At 39.7% G+C, this 17,281-nt stretch overlaps 3 protein-coding genes and 1 long non-coding RNA gene across 20 annotated transcripts in view; 2 read left to right on the forward strand and 2 right to left on the reverse strand.

Moving 5' to 3' along the window:
* Positions 1-49: 49 nt before the first annotated feature.
* On the reverse strand, positions 50-11,200 carry LOC145975658 (putative G-protein coupled receptor CG31760). 11 transcript variants are annotated; one of them, XM_083106307.1, is made up of 19 exons: positions 10,738-11,199; positions 10,140-10,237; positions 8,788-8,939; positions 8,011-8,144; positions 7,713-7,917; positions 7,021-7,255; positions 6,076-6,201; positions 5,855-5,996; positions 5,645-5,780; positions 5,440-5,572; positions 5,214-5,367; positions 5,025-5,134; positions 4,513-4,727; positions 4,283-4,421; positions 4,085-4,190; positions 3,713-3,856; positions 3,421-3,603; positions 2,915-3,157; positions 50-2,817 (listed from the first exon to the last, which is right to left on the reverse strand). In XM_083106307.1, the coding sequence occupies exons 4-18, from the start codon at positions 8,134-8,136 to the stop codon at positions 2,936-2,938; spliced, it is 2,376 nt and encodes a 791-aa protein (XP_082962433.1). In that variant the 5' UTR covers positions 8,137-8,144; positions 8,788-8,939; positions 10,140-10,237; positions 10,738-11,199; the 3' UTR covers positions 50-2,817; positions 2,915-2,935. The 11 variants fall into 11 exon arrangements, with proteins under 11 accessions (XP_082962433.1, XP_082962430.1, XP_082962429.1 ...); XM_083106304.1 differs by having other exon boundaries at positions 8,011-8,157; XM_083106303.1 differs by having other exon boundaries at positions 8,774-8,939.
* On the forward strand, positions 5,073-7,661 carry LOC145975670 (uncharacterized). The gene is made up of 3 exons (XR_014440047.1): positions 5,073-6,547; positions 6,702-6,798; positions 6,873-7,661. It is a non-coding gene; the product is annotated as an uncharacterized LOC145975670 (long non-coding RNA).
* A 214-nt stretch (positions 11,201-11,414) lies between the features above and the next one.
* LOC145975666 (PDZ and LIM domain protein 4) lies at positions 11,415-12,210 on the forward strand. 2 transcript variants are annotated; one of them, XM_083106326.1, is made up of 3 exons: positions 11,415-11,502; positions 11,698-11,827; positions 11,893-12,210. In XM_083106326.1, the coding sequence occupies exons 2-3, from the start codon at positions 11,723-11,725 to the stop codon at positions 12,070-12,072; spliced, it is 285 nt and encodes a 94-aa protein (XP_082962452.1). In that variant the 5' UTR covers positions 11,415-11,502; positions 11,698-11,722; the 3' UTR covers positions 12,073-12,210. The 2 variants fall into 2 exon arrangements, with proteins under 2 accessions (XP_082962452.1, XP_082962451.1); XM_083106325.1 differs by having other exon boundaries at positions 11,418-11,606.
* A 226-nt stretch (positions 12,211-12,436) lies between these two features.
* LOC145975657 (dual 3',5'-cyclic-AMP and -GMP phosphodiesterase 11) overlaps positions 12,437-17,281 on the reverse strand; it is a 28,636-nt gene continuing 23,791 nt past the window's right edge. For 5 of the 6 annotated variants that reach the window (XM_083106299.1, XM_083106295.1, XM_083106296.1 and 2 more), the window contains 11 exons: positions 16,737-16,985; positions 16,547-16,657; positions 16,363-16,460; positions 16,225-16,288; positions 15,910-16,145; positions 15,720-15,819; positions 15,387-15,641; positions 15,204-15,313; positions 14,713-15,118; positions 14,551-14,634; positions 12,437-14,462 (listed from right to left, as the gene is read on the reverse strand). In XM_083106299.1, coding sequence (XP_082962425.1) covers positions 14,283-14,462; positions 14,551-14,634; positions 14,713-15,118; positions 15,204-15,313; positions 15,387-15,641; positions 15,720-15,819; positions 15,910-16,145; positions 16,225-16,288; positions 16,363-16,460; positions 16,547-16,657; positions 16,737-16,985 — 1,893 coding nt within the window. In that variant the 3' untranslated portion in view covers positions 12,437-14,282. The remainder of the gene's footprint in view (positions 14,463-14,550; positions 14,635-14,712; positions 15,119-15,203; positions 15,314-15,386; positions 15,642-15,719; positions 15,820-15,909; positions 16,146-16,224; positions 16,289-16,362; positions 16,461-16,546; positions 16,658-16,736; positions 16,986-17,281) is intronic. The other variant, XR_014440035.1, reaches the window with a different exon arrangement.

The following is a 17,281-nucleotide window of genomic DNA, read 5'->3' on the forward strand; positions in this document are numbered from 1 at the left end:
AAATTATCGAGTTGAAAGGAAAAGTAGAAGAAGAAAATGTCTCATTACATTAGCCTCCAAGATTATTGTATTCACTGACATACACACAGTATATCTTTTTTACAAATATGTTTTCGGTTCTACATATATTTTTGATTTGTTTGGCGGGGCAGAGTTGGGGATCGAGCGCATTTGATTTTCCTCCCACGTGCGCCTTGATTATCCGCGCGATCGTAAGCCTCTCGTCTCCTTCCCTCTTCATATCGAGAAAATAACGCTATTTATGGATAGGATCTTGCATGAATCGAACTCGCGACTGCTTGTCGATTTTAGCGCAGAGACGTCACTCTGCCTCTTTTTCTTTCTCTCTCTCTCTCTCTCTCTCTGTTCCTCTTTCTCTCTCTTGTAAACGAAACGGATTTTTCACACATACGATATGCAACACCGAAAGCAGATTCATCTCTTACGAGCTATCGCGCGCGCCACAAGCTATATAGCGCATTTTACGATCTACATCGAGCGCACGTATAGCAACGCAATGAGATCGTTATCGCGTTGTCGTTTGTACTTAATCGGAGAAATGTGAGTGTGTGTGAAAATCTTCCTGTCCATTACGCTATAATTCCCTTAAACAAATAATGGATATACATATGTATATTATCTATACGCGAAACGCGCTCTCTCTCTCTCTCTCTTCTTTCTCTCGCTCTTTTTCTTCACAAATCACTAGCCTGGGATTCGAGATCAGGCTTCCGTGCGATAGATTCGATTCGTGATGATCCTCGAAATTGACTCACCGTGCTTATTTAGCAATTGACAATCCGCTCGACGAATTGATACTTTCATATATCTTTAACGTATTTAGATAAACGCAAGAGTGCAAAAATTTTGCTTATTAAAAATCATCTATGTCGCGAATACATATATTCACTATTTGAAAATTATTCCGATATGAAGGAAACGATTAATATTCAAATTTAATTTTTATAGCAGAATAAATTATCAGAATTAATTATCATAGCAACAGATTAAAACAGATTAAAAAGTATAGTCATTTATATTTTCAAGACAGGAATATTGCAATGCAAATATCTTAAAGGAATTAAAGTAAACCGATCCATACGATCTCATCATGTGAGTCTCGCAAGATTTATCATATTCGACAAATTTTTCATCAATCGAATATATCTACGTTGTACTTGTAACACACATATTTTTTGCATCACTCATTTCCATTCCATCCAGTCACATATTCAACAACAACGATATTACTAACGATAAATATCTTAGACACGAACAGCAATATCTGTCGGTCGTTGTTAACACACAACTGTACGCGATCTACGATAACAGCATTCTATCGTGAAAACGTAAGCTCTTAAAAAAGTGTAAACCAACAAGAGGCAAAGGTCTTATTAATCGCACAATTTTTTATATCTCTATCTCTCTTTTTAACTTTCTTCTCGTTTTGATTTATCTCTTCTTCTTCTCTACGGGCCACAGACGACAACTTTACGATCGTCGACAAAGTTGAACTCTTTTACAGCCCGTTGTGTAACATTATTGTCACATTTATGTTAACATTTATACAATCTTGTTACGAATAATTATCTCTCGATTGTTTGCAATTTCAAACGCAACTCTACGTTTAAAATTTCTATGAAAACTGAGAATAAAATATTTCAAATTAAAAAAAAGTAATATAAATGAGAAAACAATAAAGAGCACGAAGAAGAGTTATCTCTTACATCGAATATGAGATATAAAATTTGGAGATAAAATTAAATAAAGAAATCCCATACGTGTTTATTAACACTTATTGGTCAAGCCTGTCGAGTGTCCAAGTCGGAAAAGTACGCGCCTATTTTATTCGTATTATATATTATTATCGCTTAAATTAACATTTACATTCAAATTGCGATATTTGTATATCTTTCGAGAGTAGACAATGTTTCATTCTGGCATGATAAGGTTGCCTGAGAAACAGTACTATTTAAAACCCGAGAACATCGTGATGCTTATGTAACATTTAAGAAGGGATTTCTTTTTGTCTTCCCCGTTATCTCCTTAATATCGAGGAAGATCTCAGCGATTCTGTGTTTGGCAAAAGCGCGCGCGTCATCGCAAATGGACGTAAACGATTTCAATAAGGGAAACTTAAGGACACACGCGCGTTTTTTACAATTCTATCGAATGCTCGCGACGAAGCGACACATATCACACTTGCGGAAAGCGAAATTGTATCGTTAAAGCGACGACGACTCGTCTGTGCATTCCTTTGTGCATTTGTGACAGCTCAATCATTACAATTCTCTCGTTTGCTCCTCTTAATTTCTCAACAAAATATATTTATTCTTTATAAATAACAATTTGTTTTACTTTACTTAATTAGTCGCATTGGTGGCGTCTGTTGTATGCATTAAGAGTGCTTTTTATATCGGAAAAAAATGTTATCGAAATTTAATATATAACAATAGTCATGTTCTTGTCAACATAGCGACGTTGTCGCTACTGCAAACGGATAGGAACATGAAATGCCATCGCCGTCGCCTTTCGCTTTTTCGTGCGTTCGATTCGATAGAGATTTTTTTGATCATTTCAAGATATATATCGTACATCTAATAATTACCAAGATATCGCTATCAATGGCGCGAAGACAGTGAACGCGATAGTTTTGATTATATGTATAGCGCTTTATACAAATACGGGCAGTCTCCTGTCCATTAGAGGATACAACCTGAATTTCTCCAATTTTTTCTTCCTCCTTCTTCTCCTCGGATATAAGATTCTTCTCTTTTTCTCGCTTTCATCGGAACACTGTCTTCGTCACAACCATACCTGTGGATGTAGAAAAAAATTATGATAGAAGAAGAAAGGCTTAGGTGGGAAGATTGTTGAAAATGCGGCAAGATTAAGTAAGAGATGAGTTATTTACCTCATCGCTATTGATCACTAGTCAAACCTTCTCGCCGCTCGATTCTCGCACTTTCTCCTGCTGCGGTCTCTCCTTCTGCTCTTTGTCCTTGTTTCGCTCTTTCTCGCGCTCTCTCTCCCTTTCCGCTTTCCTTTCCCTCAACATTTCTATCCTTCGCGCTCTGTGTAGACTTCCGGACGGGAAGGTCGAATCCTCGACGGCCGCGGCTGCGGCTGCCGTTGCACCTCGCTCCACGGCCGTCTGCTCAATAAATTACTCCAATTTATTTCCCAAAACGCTCTTGCAACGGACTTGGTTCGATGCGAGAATTCGAATCGATATGAAACTTACTTTCGCATTAATCTTAGTATATCGCGCGTTTACGCAGTGTTCAAAAAATCCACAAAGAAAAATCATGTCAGAGTTCAGAGAAAAAGTGACGACAATTTTTATGTCGTTAGATTTTTAAAATGCTACGTATACTAAGATTAATCGAAATGAAATTTTAGGACGATTTAGATACATACTTTGAGAATAAAACTGGCCGTCGAACTCTTGGCGATGGGACTCTGACCGGTGGATGGATGCCCGTGACCGTGACCATGCGTGCTAAAGTAACCGCCCATCTTTGGCTTGATGTGCCTGTTGTGCACCTCCATGTGCACGATCTTCATGAATTCAATTTGCGCAGCCAATTTTTGGATCTCCTCCTAAGCATAGAATTTAGGATAAGTGAAAAATTGCTCCAGTGCTTCTATTCGCTTTATATCGTAGTACAGATATAAAGATGCCGAATTATATAATTATATAACTATAAACCTTAAGCTCTTCATTTTCTTGATATAAATCTGTCGTCTCCTCCGGCACCAAGCCAATCCCATTCAAAGAGAAGCTCGCGGTGACGCCTCGCGCTCTCGCTCGACTATCCCATTGATCTCCCTGACCTCGCAATACTCTGATTACCTTAAACAAGAATTTAAAATATATGGTACTATATGAGTTAGCCATTTATCGCTATACTTAAAAAAACAAAATAGATATTTAAAAAATTGATCAAGCGTATCGGTAAATGTACTACAATTATTACAAAATTACATTGGGAACAGTGTAATATGACTTAAATAGGCCTACAAACTTTTCCATTTTATCACTACAATTATTAATCTCATCCTTTTGTCACAACTATCTTACTTTAGGACCGAATACGAGAAAGACCGTAGTTGACGTTGAGAGTTGAGTCCGCAGGAAGCCAAGCAGATATTTGATATCCGGCCCGGCTCGAGGAAATATGAAGAGACTGCAGATAAACGTCATTCGACATGATATATATTTTCTAGAAACTCGTGTGCATATGTAATAATATACATATATTATATCATGATTACGTACTGAATGGCAATCATGGTTATGTTCACCGCGGCTATATTGTAAATGGCGTAACTTATCAAACGGGCCTCGTTAAATAGACTCTCCGCATTTCGCACGTTGTAACATACTTTTATGCCCCAGGCAAGAAAGAGAATTTCACCTGTTATTAAGAGATCAATCAATTAGATTCGAATTAATCAATTGATATTTTATATCGCTATCGTCTTTCTTTCTTTCTTTTTTATATTTACCGATAGCCAGACTGTGATCCCACCAGTTGTACGAACACTGGTAAAACTTTAAGTCGTGATTATCCGTGATTACTTCCGCATAAGGTGGCGAACTGACAGTCCACGTACCAAGAAAAATCAACATCACTAGTAGTATAGGCACCATCCATTGTAACAGCTGCTTGTCTGTCAATTTAACTTTATGAGCACTCTTCACCCGATACGTGAGCGAAACCCTACAAATAAAAATGTCAGGTATAAATGTGGTACTGCGAATTTATATAAAATAAAATTGAAGCGCTAAAAATACAAGCAGATCTACAATTGCGGTAAATTTGCTAAAAAGCAATACTTTCTATCCATCTCTCTTAAAAAAAAGATTATTATGTTTTGAGATCAAAAGCGCTTTATTTATATACTTTCTCGATTATAATATAATAACTTTTGTCTCTGAAACTAATATCATGTGACTCGGTTCATTCGTATTCTCAGCGCTTCAACTATGTGATAATACGCTAATTATAATTATTTACCGCCAAGTCTTCATTAACAGCGCCGTATACGAGACGCAAAATCCCATATGTCTCGTCCACTTTGTGGCAATGCACGAATACATGTCGAGGACCGGGAATATGGCGGCCATCTGCAAAGACATTATTCAAATTAATACTCGACGGAATTTTTATTAAAGGAGAATGCAAGGAACGTCTCTCTCCACTTACTTCCAGATACATCAAAGCGCAGCCCAAGAGCGTGATGGATAAAAATATCGGCGAAGCAACCTTGAATACTTTCAGTTTGCGATGCTGATACATGTACGCTACCAGGACGATGGTGCCAAACGCGCAAAAAATTGAAACAGCTAACAGCGTGATTCTTGAAAAGTGACAAGACATGATTGAAATAAAATGTCGAGCGACAAAAGAAAACGCAGGATAAAAAAAATACCTAAAGGGCCAATTGTACGTTGCTAGGCAAGGTTCGGGGCCCTTGCATCTGGCGCATCCCGGTGCACAGCGCAGACATTGGAATGCCTTCTCGAAGAAATCGCTCTTATTCTCTCTCATTTCCTTCCACGCAGCTATAACAAATACGTATGCGAAGAGTAGAGGAAAAGATTATAATGCACAAGCAAATAATAATTAATCCTGACCTTCCACAAGAATTCCATCGAAACCGTCCCGATGATGGCTGGTGCTGTAAAAACCTTGCCGACATTTACACATGTACGCGCCCTTCGCCCAACCAGCGCCCTCGTTTACTCGGCTGCCAGGACTTTGATACACACACTAAAATACGAAAAAATAAGAGAATGCTTTCTTCTTTATGCAAATATCGCAAAGAAAAAATATTTAATATTTACTTCCGTAGTTCCGCTATGACACTTATGTGTGCCCCAGAAGAAGGCTATTTGATTACTATTGCGACTTTGAACATGCGGCGTGAAACATTGGTTGACCTCCAATCCGCTTATATCAATATCTATGCTGATGAATTCTCGTATCCTTCAATGAAATGTCAATTACAACACGGATTACTACTACAAGTATTAGTTAAAATCACCAAGTAAGCTGTCATACTAACCTGGGAACATCCGGCAATTGTACGCTGTACGAGATGAGCCAGCGGCGAGACTTGCAAGAGAAGTACGGGATGGTCCACCAACCCCTGTAGGATTCAATCGGCGGTGACTGCATGAATTTCGGTGACCTGGGATCACACGCAAACGCCACAAGCCGCCGTAGAAACTTCGATATATCTTTTGGTGAACACGTGTGTTTCGTGCAACGAGTCATATGCCCGGCACTTCACGGTCATCCCGACTATTGTTATTTGCCATTAATCATTATGATACGAAGGCTTTCGGAAAATCATTGTTTATATATTGTACGCGAATATCGAGTTTCTATGACTTGACGCTCGTACGGGATGATGAAGGATGATGAATGATCGTGGAGCACCTGTACAAGTCCAGTGCGCGCAATTCTCTTTCGACGAATCGTCTCGAATATATGGATTTATCCACCATTATCAGGATATTTTCTAAAGAAAATATGTAAGTAAATTCATTTATGTGCAAATTACAATTATAACATTCTCTTTTAAGATAGTTTCTTTATACAATTTTAAAATTAAAAAAAAAACACAGCACTAATCATTCGCACAATTCTTGTTTTTAATTCTAAATGAAATTGATCTTTTTCTCATAGAGAGTTTCTACAGTTCACTCCGATAAACGAGACATTACTAGAAGAGAAAGGCAACGTGTGAAACATGAACAACAGGGTGCGAAACAGAGGTACAAAGGTGCGTGTGCGTGCGTGCGTGCGTACTAACATTTCGTTGAATAAATATAACATGGCCCATTATTATATAAAAAGGATACAAAAAGGAAGTGATTCTATGCGAAAAAAAATATGTAAAAAAATTGGAAAAAATCTTTTTATAAGAAGAAGTTTTACAAGAAGAAAGTTTGGCTTCTGTAGACAAGTAAAATCGCCAAAGATGCGAATAGTCGACGCGGCGAACCTTAATCCGGCACTGCTGCCTGCATTCTCGAACCACGGTAAATTGGGATCCGGCTGTGATCCAGGTTGAAGCGCGTGACTCTCGACCTTGGATGGCTCGCCTACGCTTCCAGGACTGCGCTTCAGCCATACCGCGGTAATCACTGTACCAGTAGAGGCGTTTAGCGCGATCATCCTCGCCTCTAGCGCGTCGTCCACCGACATGAGCAGCGACTTGGTCAGGGCATCTAAAAGAGCTACGTGAATCCGTTATTTGTCGTGAGTACTCATCATCGTATTCGACGATTGACTTTTGGTGCGCGCGTTACTCGCTACGTATGCAACAGGTGTCGTAGATGCCAATTGAATGCCAGATAGAAAATATAGATTGGGAATCAGGCACTAATTCCGATTCATTTATAGAGACGATTCTAATTTTACTTTTTCCATCAAATATGTATACATATATTTCACTAGATTTCTCATTTTCTTTTCTTATCTCTTAACGATTAAAGATTATATTGCTTTGCTAGATATAAGGCTTTACCGATATCGATAGATAGTCGAATGTGAGTAAGATTTCTTTTAACATTTAGTTACAACTGCTATTAAATGTATATATTAATCATATATACATGTCAAATATCTTTTTAAGAATGCAAACATTATATTTCTTAAAATTAGTCTTCTTTATACATGATGATTCCAACTCACCATTACGTTGCATCGCCTCAGCAGCCCCGAAATTTTCAAGGATTTTCGCGGTCATATCGGTCTTCTGACGCGCCGTGTCGTAACGTTTCGAGTCTAAAACGACACGAGCTGGTAGTGATTTAAATCCCGCCGAGTTGACGCACACCTCGCCCAGAGAACCCGTCGATGCCGCTTCTATCACGTCCAGCGCTTCGTCGATGGTCGACTTTAAGATAATAAAAAAAAAAGTAATACAATATCAAAAAAGAACTTGGAAAGTTACCAAGATTGCAAAATATCAAGATTGATGAAGACAAACCAAATCGATGATATCGTCACGAGCGGTCATCGACGGTGTCAAAAATGGATTGGCTTTCGTTACCGCTGTCATCGTCATCGTTGTCAGCGTGGCAGCGAATAAGATCGAGAGCCAGGATTCGCCCATCCCGCGCCCTGGTCATTTGTTCTTGTAACGAAACGAAATCTCCGAGATGTTTGATTTATTCGAAAGTAAAGTTTACCGCGAGAGAAAGTAGATGGGTAAGATAAAATTTGGCAAGATTTTCATTATTTCTCTCTCTCTCTCTCTCTTTTATACCTTGTACAGAAAGAATTATTATCAAAAAATTAAACAATCTTTTATTTTTCATAATAAGCAAAACAATTGCGAATAGATGTGAATAATAAATAAACGCTTTGTAAGTACATGTTCTATTAAAAGAAAACACAACACAAGGTTCGAGAAAGAATAAATCGATAGATAAAAGGAAGAATATTTTATTTTTATATCAAAATTATTAAACACACACAACGGAATATGCAGACGGTAGTAAAAATACGGGAAAACTATCCACGTGGAAAAACCGCACAAAATTATCACGTTAATTCTCTCGGAAATAAAAAGAGAAATCCTATTGACGAGCGGATTAATTAATGAATTGTACGCAAGTGACAAGTGTTGCATGCGCTATACTTGCAACAAACTTTGCGAGACACCATCGATACGGAATTGGATGAGCGAACAAGAAACTTTCAGTCTCTCACGAGAGACTGATCGCAAAATACTTTACAACTTACTTTACCGTGGTAATCTCACCTCCGGCGGTGACATTCAAGTAGCGGCGAACTTGCGGCCCGCGCTCGCAATGGGCCGCTCGTACGCCCTCGCCGGTGATCGCCCGGGCATATTTCCGCCTCCGATTCACCCCTCTCGATCCTCCATCGGAGACTCGTCGGAAGGTCTCGCGTCTACGTCGAACACAAAACAAATGATACAATGCGATATGTCCCATCTATCCCAGAGCCAAGTGCGAACAACCGATTACGCTGATTAATTCACGCGATTATAATCATCGCGTTAGCCGCTCGATAAGCGTAAGATATTTCCCCGTTATTCGCGAGCGTGTACTCCGCTATTTTAAACCGAACGAACGCGCGAGGCGGAGTCGAGGATATTACTAGCATCGGCTATCGGCCTGCTATCGCTCGATTTCGTGTCTCGTTTCCGACGTGTCGTAAAATAGAATACCCGGGAATATATAGGCGAGTCCATTTTTTTTCCAGCGACTTACTTGGCCTTTGACAAGCGACACGTGAGGTTCGCTCAACCTTGAATAAACCTCAACAACCCCCTCGTAGTATCGTTCGCGCTCACATACCCAGTTGCATGATTCGCGTGATTGGCTGGGATAATAAGACGCGTATAAAAGTTGAGAAGAGAGAGAAAGAACAGTTGTATTTATCGTTGCGAAATAATCGACGTCGGTTTTGAAAGATACGTAAGCGAGATAAAAAAATAGCGCGACGTCGAATCGATGGAAAAAGGAACGATTGGGAAAAGAAAAACAGGCGCGAACTGTCACGCTTGGGTGCGAGTCGGCGAGGGTCCCTTTTAATTTTCGTCTCGAAATCGATAGCGCGACGAGTCGATACGAGCCCCAAGGTGTCCACGTGTCAAGCCGATTCGCACCGATTCGGGACGGCGGCCTTCGCGCGGCGAAGCGACGAGTCGCTATCGCGATTTACGGTATTTTTCTGGCGCGGCGAGGTCGCATTGTCCGCGTCCGTAGAAAACGGCCGCTATAGCGAGTGGTAGAGACGATCGATGCAGCCACCGGCACGACACAGCCACCCCCAGAACTCTCGCGTCCTCTCCCCTCCTCGAGGTGTCCTCGCTATCTCTTCTTTCGCGGCGCATCTCTCTCTCTCTCTCTAACTCCCTCAACCTTCCCCCTCTCTCCCCTCAACTTTATTTTATACGATACTAAACTACGCAAACTAAACGCGCGTATCGATAGACCAGAGTCTAGCGTCATAACTTGCACGATTATATTTTTCTCTTCCTAGAGCTTTAGATAAATTTCTCCCCCACTTTACGCGGGAATAATACTCTTATATGTGAATCTTGATTGCGTAAGATATAATTGCATGAGGTGATTAAAAACTTACACGCGAAGGTTGCACGGAAGCGTATCCGTACGCAAGTCGAGGCTACTTGTGTGCGATGAATATTCCCATTCACCAGAACCATGACACTCTACCAATCACTGAAATGTTGTAAAGTATTATGACAAATTATTGTACATGCGCTCATGTGTGCATTTGCGATTTTTATCACAGTCGGTTGTCACTTGTCGGAGCGACTACTTTCTTCGAAAGATTGACAAGTTCTGAATATTTTGACATATACTCGTTATAAGATACGAAATAACGATTCGAAAATACTGTCATTCGTAAAAATGAACGAAGCAACATTTTTATCGCGTTATTAAATTATACAAGATTGAGATCAAGTGCGGTCAAAATAGACGAAATGTCGCGCGAAAAATTTACACATCAAAGATGTCTCACGATATCCTCTAATTTATCCTCAAAAAAATCAAATAAATTGACATTCTTGCGTATTACATAACATAGATGGATTGTAACGTAGCTTATAAATTGATGATACAGCGAGTGACAAAGTGATAGAGCGCGGGATCGAAAACTCGTCGTCTCGAAATACTACGGTTGCGGTCCAGCGGACAGTGAATAATCGCGCACTTACCCTCGACATTTAACACTCCGTTCGTTTCCCGCGTGAATGCGTGCGGGAGACGTCCAACGTGTCCGCGAGAAGACGATTACCAGCCAACCGAAGGGAGCGACGCGCGATTTATTAGCGATTTATTAACGATGAGTGCCGGCAAAGGTACACAAGGTTTCACGGAGGGAACGAGGCTCCCTCTCCGGAGGCTCATTCGTGACTCGGCGAGGACTCAGCTGTCTCCTGCCGAGACCAGGGACCGAGGTCGTCGTTGGGGCGTGCGCGGAATCAAACGTCATTTTCGCTCCAATATCGGCGCAAAAAACCGGATTAAATTCCTCGGATAAAGCGCCTCGGGAGGCATTTGACGCTTTAATCGCGCTACTCTCTCGTGGCAATTTCCTAGCTAATACCTTAATAATGAGTAGCGATGATTCGATAATCTCTTTCTCGATGATTGTTTCGCAGTTTCCTCGGGCCGCGCGCAAACTCGAGCCGCGCATCTCGCGCATGCGCACGTCGCATTAGGGGTGCGTTCAAAAATTCTATTCGTGGGATAAAGTAGCTTTGAATTGACCAATCGGGACGAGGAAATCTTTGCTCTTGATTGGTCAATTAAATGTTACCTTGACAGGTAGAGTTTTCGAGCACACCCTGTAATAATATGTGCGACGCATGCGCAACATTAGGATCGAACGAAATTCGAATGCGCGACGCGCCACGTAAAGGCCGACGAAAAGTCAGTCAGCGAATTTCGATCGTTGCTCGAACTTGAACCTAGACTAGGTACACTAGAATCTAAATCCGATTTTTATTTCAATTCGAGTAGCACGTGGATCGTGTCGTGGTGAATGAGTAAAAAAGAAACTGTGTGCCTGCTATTCGAAAAGGCGCGTAACACGAGGATTTACTCGTCTCTGTGATTACGTCACCCATTAAACGCATTTGCGAATGATTAAAAATGTGCTAATCTACCTTCAGGTAAGACGAATTTTGATACTTCACCATGGCGATCGCTACCGACCTCAAATTGTCGCGATGTAACGGTCAACCATGGGGTTTTCGACTCTCCGGAGGCGTGGACTTTACATTTCCCTTAACCATCGTCAGGGTAAGATATGTTTTAATATCTCTGCGTGACTCTCATTATCGTTAAATTATTGTTTTTTCGACAAGGTGTCGATCGGGGGTATAGCTCATACAGCTGGCCTGCAAGCGGGCGATGTGATTGTTAAATTGAACGGGGAGCCAATAAGTCAACTCACCCACGCGCAAGCCTACGATAAACTCGTCAGCCTCGGCAACGATGTCGTTTTGTCCGTCATACGAAGTCACGAAATTGCGCAAAAACAGTAACAATATCCTTCCATTCAAGTTTATTCTCTAGGAATTTTTGCGCGATAATAGTCTTCTGCAAATGAAAAATAAGCTGGTTTGGATTTTATTGCGATGCGAGAATTGTAATAAGAAATGGAAATAAAATTGTGAAGAAGATTGTAAAGACCAAACGTTAATTTTGAAGCGAGTATGCATATCATATGCTTTGGCCCGATCTGTCACGCGCATCTGGCACGCATCAATCGATCAAGGTCTATTAGTTAATGTTGCGAAACTGTGTCGATCAGCCCGGACACAATGAAACGCAATCTGTTAACTATGATCGATGGGACGCAGCGGGACTGTAGGAAACGTGATGAAGGGTACGCACGGGGGTGTTACGTATGTTGACATAATTTATTTTCATTTTATATATTAGATATTGTTCGTAGAATATATATAATATATATGACTTGCGCGCTATCTAATCGTTATTATCGTAACGATAGAAGTGCGCCATATTTCACGATATAATTTACACAAAAAATAACTGTACAATAGCTCGCTCTTGCATTCTCTGTTGAGCATACACCCATGCTATAGTTACGCACACACGAGGAAACTTTATCACACTTATATTTTCATCACTTCATCCCACGTCGTTATTTGTGGGGGCGACGCAGAACCAAGTACCGCTTGGAATCGGATATATATATATATATTAAAGTAAAAAAAAACGAATAGATCACTTTAAAGATTGCAGGATTAAAGGAACATATAGAGGAAGTCACGCGCTATGATTATATAAGTAAACGATCACACATGCGATCACTAAATGCCTAAACTGTCTTTCGTCTTTTTTCTCGTAGTCGTGGATTATATATGCCGGGTAAATGTGTCGAGAGAATGCGAGATTAGTCCCTTATAATCCACACGCGTTTTGCTTCCCACGTATGATATGATAACGGATATGAGGGCTATCCCGTTTTTCTCTCTTTCTCTCTCCCTCTCTCTCAACAAACACCTAATGATATGCATGTTTCTCTTGTTATCAAGACGTAAATAGATGATTATATTTAACATACATTATATATCATTAAGTATTATATATAGAAAGTAAAACACACATGAAAAAATGCTAAACTTTACAACTATAATAAAAAATATATAGATGCTGTCACTTGCTGAACGTATAGCTTTTTCATCATTTATTCTTTTTAATACGATGTGACAGCATCACGCAAAGACGAAAAACAGCTCTGTTCGGATCGAGATCGATTCGAGGAATCCATCTTGGAAATAAAAAGCAAAGACAAAGCAACTGAGAAGCCTGACAGGTAGCATGTCCGTCGCAGTTAACTGCTAATTAATTAATTAGCACATGTCACAGACCGTTTGAAGTTTGAATTACTATTTTATCGTGTGACCGTAATCGCAATCGATCTCGATATATAAATTTACACTTTGGTATACAAATATATAATCTAATTAGCGCGTATAAGCGCCGTTCCGTTCAGTTGTGTCCTTTGACGAGTCGATTTGCATCGAAAACTATTGTACAGCATATATTTTAGAGAATCAACTCCCTCTCCCTGTCTTCATTCTCTCTCTACATCAAAAGTTTGTCGTAGTAAATATATATACAATACAATCAGGTACAATAGTAGCATATATGGAGATTGATCGGTTTAGTTTACGAGGAAGACGGATAGAGAGAAGTAGATGGACGAGCGATGAAGAGGAGTGGGAACGAGAACGAAAACGAAAGGAAGAAGAAGAATTAAGAGACAAGATAAGACAGAGAGAGAGAAAGAGAAAGAGAACAAAGATCTTTCTCATCGTATTTCGCAAGATCGTTCAATCGACGTATTTATAACTTCTTCAACTTATATGTTAAATATACAGAACAATTTTGATCAAGATACAAGAGTTCAACGCGAAAAAGTTGAATGTTTGGTCTATTTGATCAGCAGATCTGTGGAATCCGTAAAAATCTAATTGACGGAAATGAAGTAGTGTAGAGTGTTTTTTATATATGTATATATAAAATGTATATATATCACCTGTTTCGCGTGCAGGACACAGGCCCTGGTAGTTGAGACGAAGAAACCAGTTACCACTGGAGACGACTTGTAAAAGATATAAGATTTGTAAACTGTATCTCATATTTTCTCTTTTTGACGTAATTAAGGGACGATCGCCATGACTTCTTTTGTGCGTTCTAGCAATCAATGACATCAATGTAATGACTATTGGTCCGCTTGTTCGCTGGTCTCCTCGTTATCGGATACCGATGTTGACGGCGTCCTATCGTGATTTGTGCAATTCTCGGCTTGACACTTACTTTCGGCGATTTCCAGCCAATGTTGCTTATTCATACTAACCCCATCAACGAGCGGCATAAGCTTATCCGTTATCTGGGCAAATGCCTATTAAAATAAACGCAAAGAGTAATAAATATACGGGGAAAAAACAAAATATTTTATTAAGATTATCAATTTGTCAAACTATACGAACCTCGTAAATAGGAAGACAGATTGAATTGATAAAGCCGACTTGCATCATTGGTAATTGGTCTTCTTTCTCTCGATTCATAATATCCTATAAAATACGAAAAATAAAGTCGCATAAAAGAACGTTTTCGAGCTTTATAAATCTATTACGTGTATTGATGCTTACAATAGGTGTAATGTTAAGCGTCCGTCTCTCTATATCACCCTGTTCAAAAAACTCGCTACTAACGAGTTCGGCTACTCTTTTCTCGACTTCCCATGGTTTAGTAATCGCGGCCAGATCACAAACTGTCATTAACATTCCGCGCAAAAGATCTCGATGATCACTGTAGGCCCAATTATAACCGCCACTGCGTGCTAAACTAAGAAAAGCGCTACGCTTTCTAAAGTAAACAGCCAAATCGGTTGAGAGTATCGCATCTTCGAGAACCTTCACTACGCGCGAATATTCTTCCGGCGAAAGATTCGATAGAATTTGATTTCCTTGACTACTCAAGATCATCAGACATTGATCAAAATGATGATGTTCCATTGTTGAGGTCGAGTACAACTGTGCCAATGGCGAGGAAGCTCTAAAAACGAAGAAATAGTACTTTAGTAAACAAGAGATTACATCAAAGCATATAAAGTGATTCAAAAGTAAATAATAGTGCTCACTTTATTTGAAAAGAATTGTTTGTTCCGCGATGATCAAGATCGTGACACAAACAAGCGATGATAAGCGCAAGACACTCAATTTCACCAAAGATCTTCCACCATTGTGTAGCCTAGGAGGACGAAAGAATTATATACTCGTTTTGTGAATAAGAATCGGTATTACTCTTAAAAAAAAATGCTTACTGTCAAAATGGCAAACATCATTTGAGCCACATTAAAGGCATGTCGCCAATTGTGATACGTAACATTTCGATAGTTTTTCTTCACACTCAACAACCAACGGCAAAGTACATCGTAATCGATGTGAAACCGTTCGACAAAGTCCAAATCGAGAAACATTCTGAGACACGCGGTAAGAGTGTCGTCGTCCTGCATATGTATATCGTCAAACTTGAAATCGTGCAGTTTAAGATGTACCGATGACGGGACTCGTAAACTCTGTCGAAGCAAAAGAATAAACAATAAACTTAAAAAATTACAAAATATCGCGGAGCCAACAGCTAAAAGTATAGCTACCCTCAATCTCTGCGCGTCTTCCAATGACGCCGATGCATGGTAACTCAATACTTCCAAAGTGACGCTCTGTTTCGCCATTGCTATCACAGCCTTCTCATACCTAAGTAACAAACAAATACACTAGGATATTTAAAGAGTAAATTTAAAATATACACAATAAAGATATACATGCGGACATGGATACACTTACATGTGCGTATTATGAATTCCCATCCCACAAAATATCGCGAACGCTTCGACGAAATTTTCATCGTTCTTTGTAAACGGCAGATCATCGAATTTATTGATCAATTGAATAACACCGATTATTTGACCGGAGGAATTCTTGATGGCCATGCAAAGAATTGTACGGTGTTTAAAACCGGTACCGTCATCCACTAACGGATCGAATCTCGGGTCCTCATAAGCGTTCGGTATGTTGACAGTCTATAAATCGCTTTTTTTATCATCTCGAACACTAATGTTTTCGTAGTCATGTCGAGATAGAGTGAATTGAGATACTCACTTCACCGGTTGTCACTACGTAACCCGTGATGCCAACATTAATAGGAAATCTACTCTCAAACGGACTGTAAAAAAGAAAGAGTTGTAGAATTTACCGAAAAAAATGGCTGGAATGGCAATTATAAATGCCTTGATTCACCTAGTACGAGAATCAGAATCCTCGCCAGCGAGATCGTTTGCTTCAAAGTCAAAGACGCGCGAGAAACTGCCTTTTGAAGCTTTGTGCACGAGCAACACCTGAAAACAATCATGACGTTCTAACGCATTCTCTTTTGCTCATATAAACGCATCTCATTCTCGCAGTAAATATTTATGTTAATTACCTGAACACGTTGGCATTGAATCAACGATTGCGTATGCGTAAGAATTCTAAAAACCATGTGCTCTATCGTACTTTGTTCCTCGAAAATCATTCGAGCCAGATCCAATAGAACCTAATATTAATATGTTAATTAGACAAGATACAATTATATCTTCCGTCATGTAATTCTAATTAACAAAATCGGCGCTTACTTGATTTCTTTTCACTTCCAATTGACTTTTCTCGTAAAGCTGCGCGTTTCTTAAACCGATACCACAGAACTGTAAATAACCGGCAAAAACCTTTTCATCCTGCGCAGTGAATTGTCCTTCGCCGCCAAGCTTGTTGATTACCTGTGCTACGCCAATTACGTCACTATTGCAATCTTTAATAGGCATGCACAGTAAGGCACGCGTACGGTATCCCGTTAACGCGTCAATTTCGCGATTAAACCTTGAGTCCTGAAATATGTTTAAATCATTTTTTACATATTGCAAATTATATTAATTATGTGCATGTTACATCATACATATATACATATACAGGGTGTTTCTAAACCTATCTCAAAGATTTTAAGGGCGTATTCTAGGGGTCAAAATAAGAAAAAAAGTTCTTATAAACATGGGTCCAAAAATGCTTTCCCTCCGAGTTATATTCATTTGCGATTTTTTCCACCAACTTTAGGAGGCTATAACTCCTAAGGGAGGGAAAGCATATTTGAATCCATAATAAGTTTATAAGAACTTTTTTTCTTATT

This window comes from Camponotus vicinus, unplaced genomic scaffold, assembly GCF_025532165.1.
Source record: "Camponotus vicinus isolate PSW18456_S1 unplaced genomic scaffold, iyCamVici1.0 SCAF_8, whole genome shotgun sequence".
NCBI lineage: Eukaryota > Metazoa > Arthropoda > Insecta > Hymenoptera > Formicidae > Camponotus > Camponotus vicinus.

Bases quoted from the DNA above. Each gene is read 5' to 3' on its own strand.
- LOC145975666 (XM_083106326.1), top strand. From the start codon at position 11,723: ATGGCGATCGCTACCGACCTCAAATTGTCGCGATGTAACGGTCAACCA. The intron at 11,828-11,892 runs GTAAGATATGTT...TTTTTCGACAAG, and splicing joins TTCCCTTAACCATCGTCAGG to GTGTCGATCGGGGGTATAGC.
- LOC145975658 (XM_083106307.1), bottom strand. From the start codon at position 8,136: ATGGGCGAATCCTGGCTCTCGATCTTATTCGCTGCCACGCTGACAACG. The intron at 5,781-5,854 runs GTAAATATTAAA...TTCGTATTTTAG, and splicing joins GTCATAGCGGAACTACGGAA to TGTGTGTATCAAAGTCCTGG. The intron at 4,728-5,024 runs GTAAATAATTAT...TTTTATTTGTAG, and splicing joins CTGTTAATGAAGACTTGGCG to GGTTTCGCTCACGTATCGGG.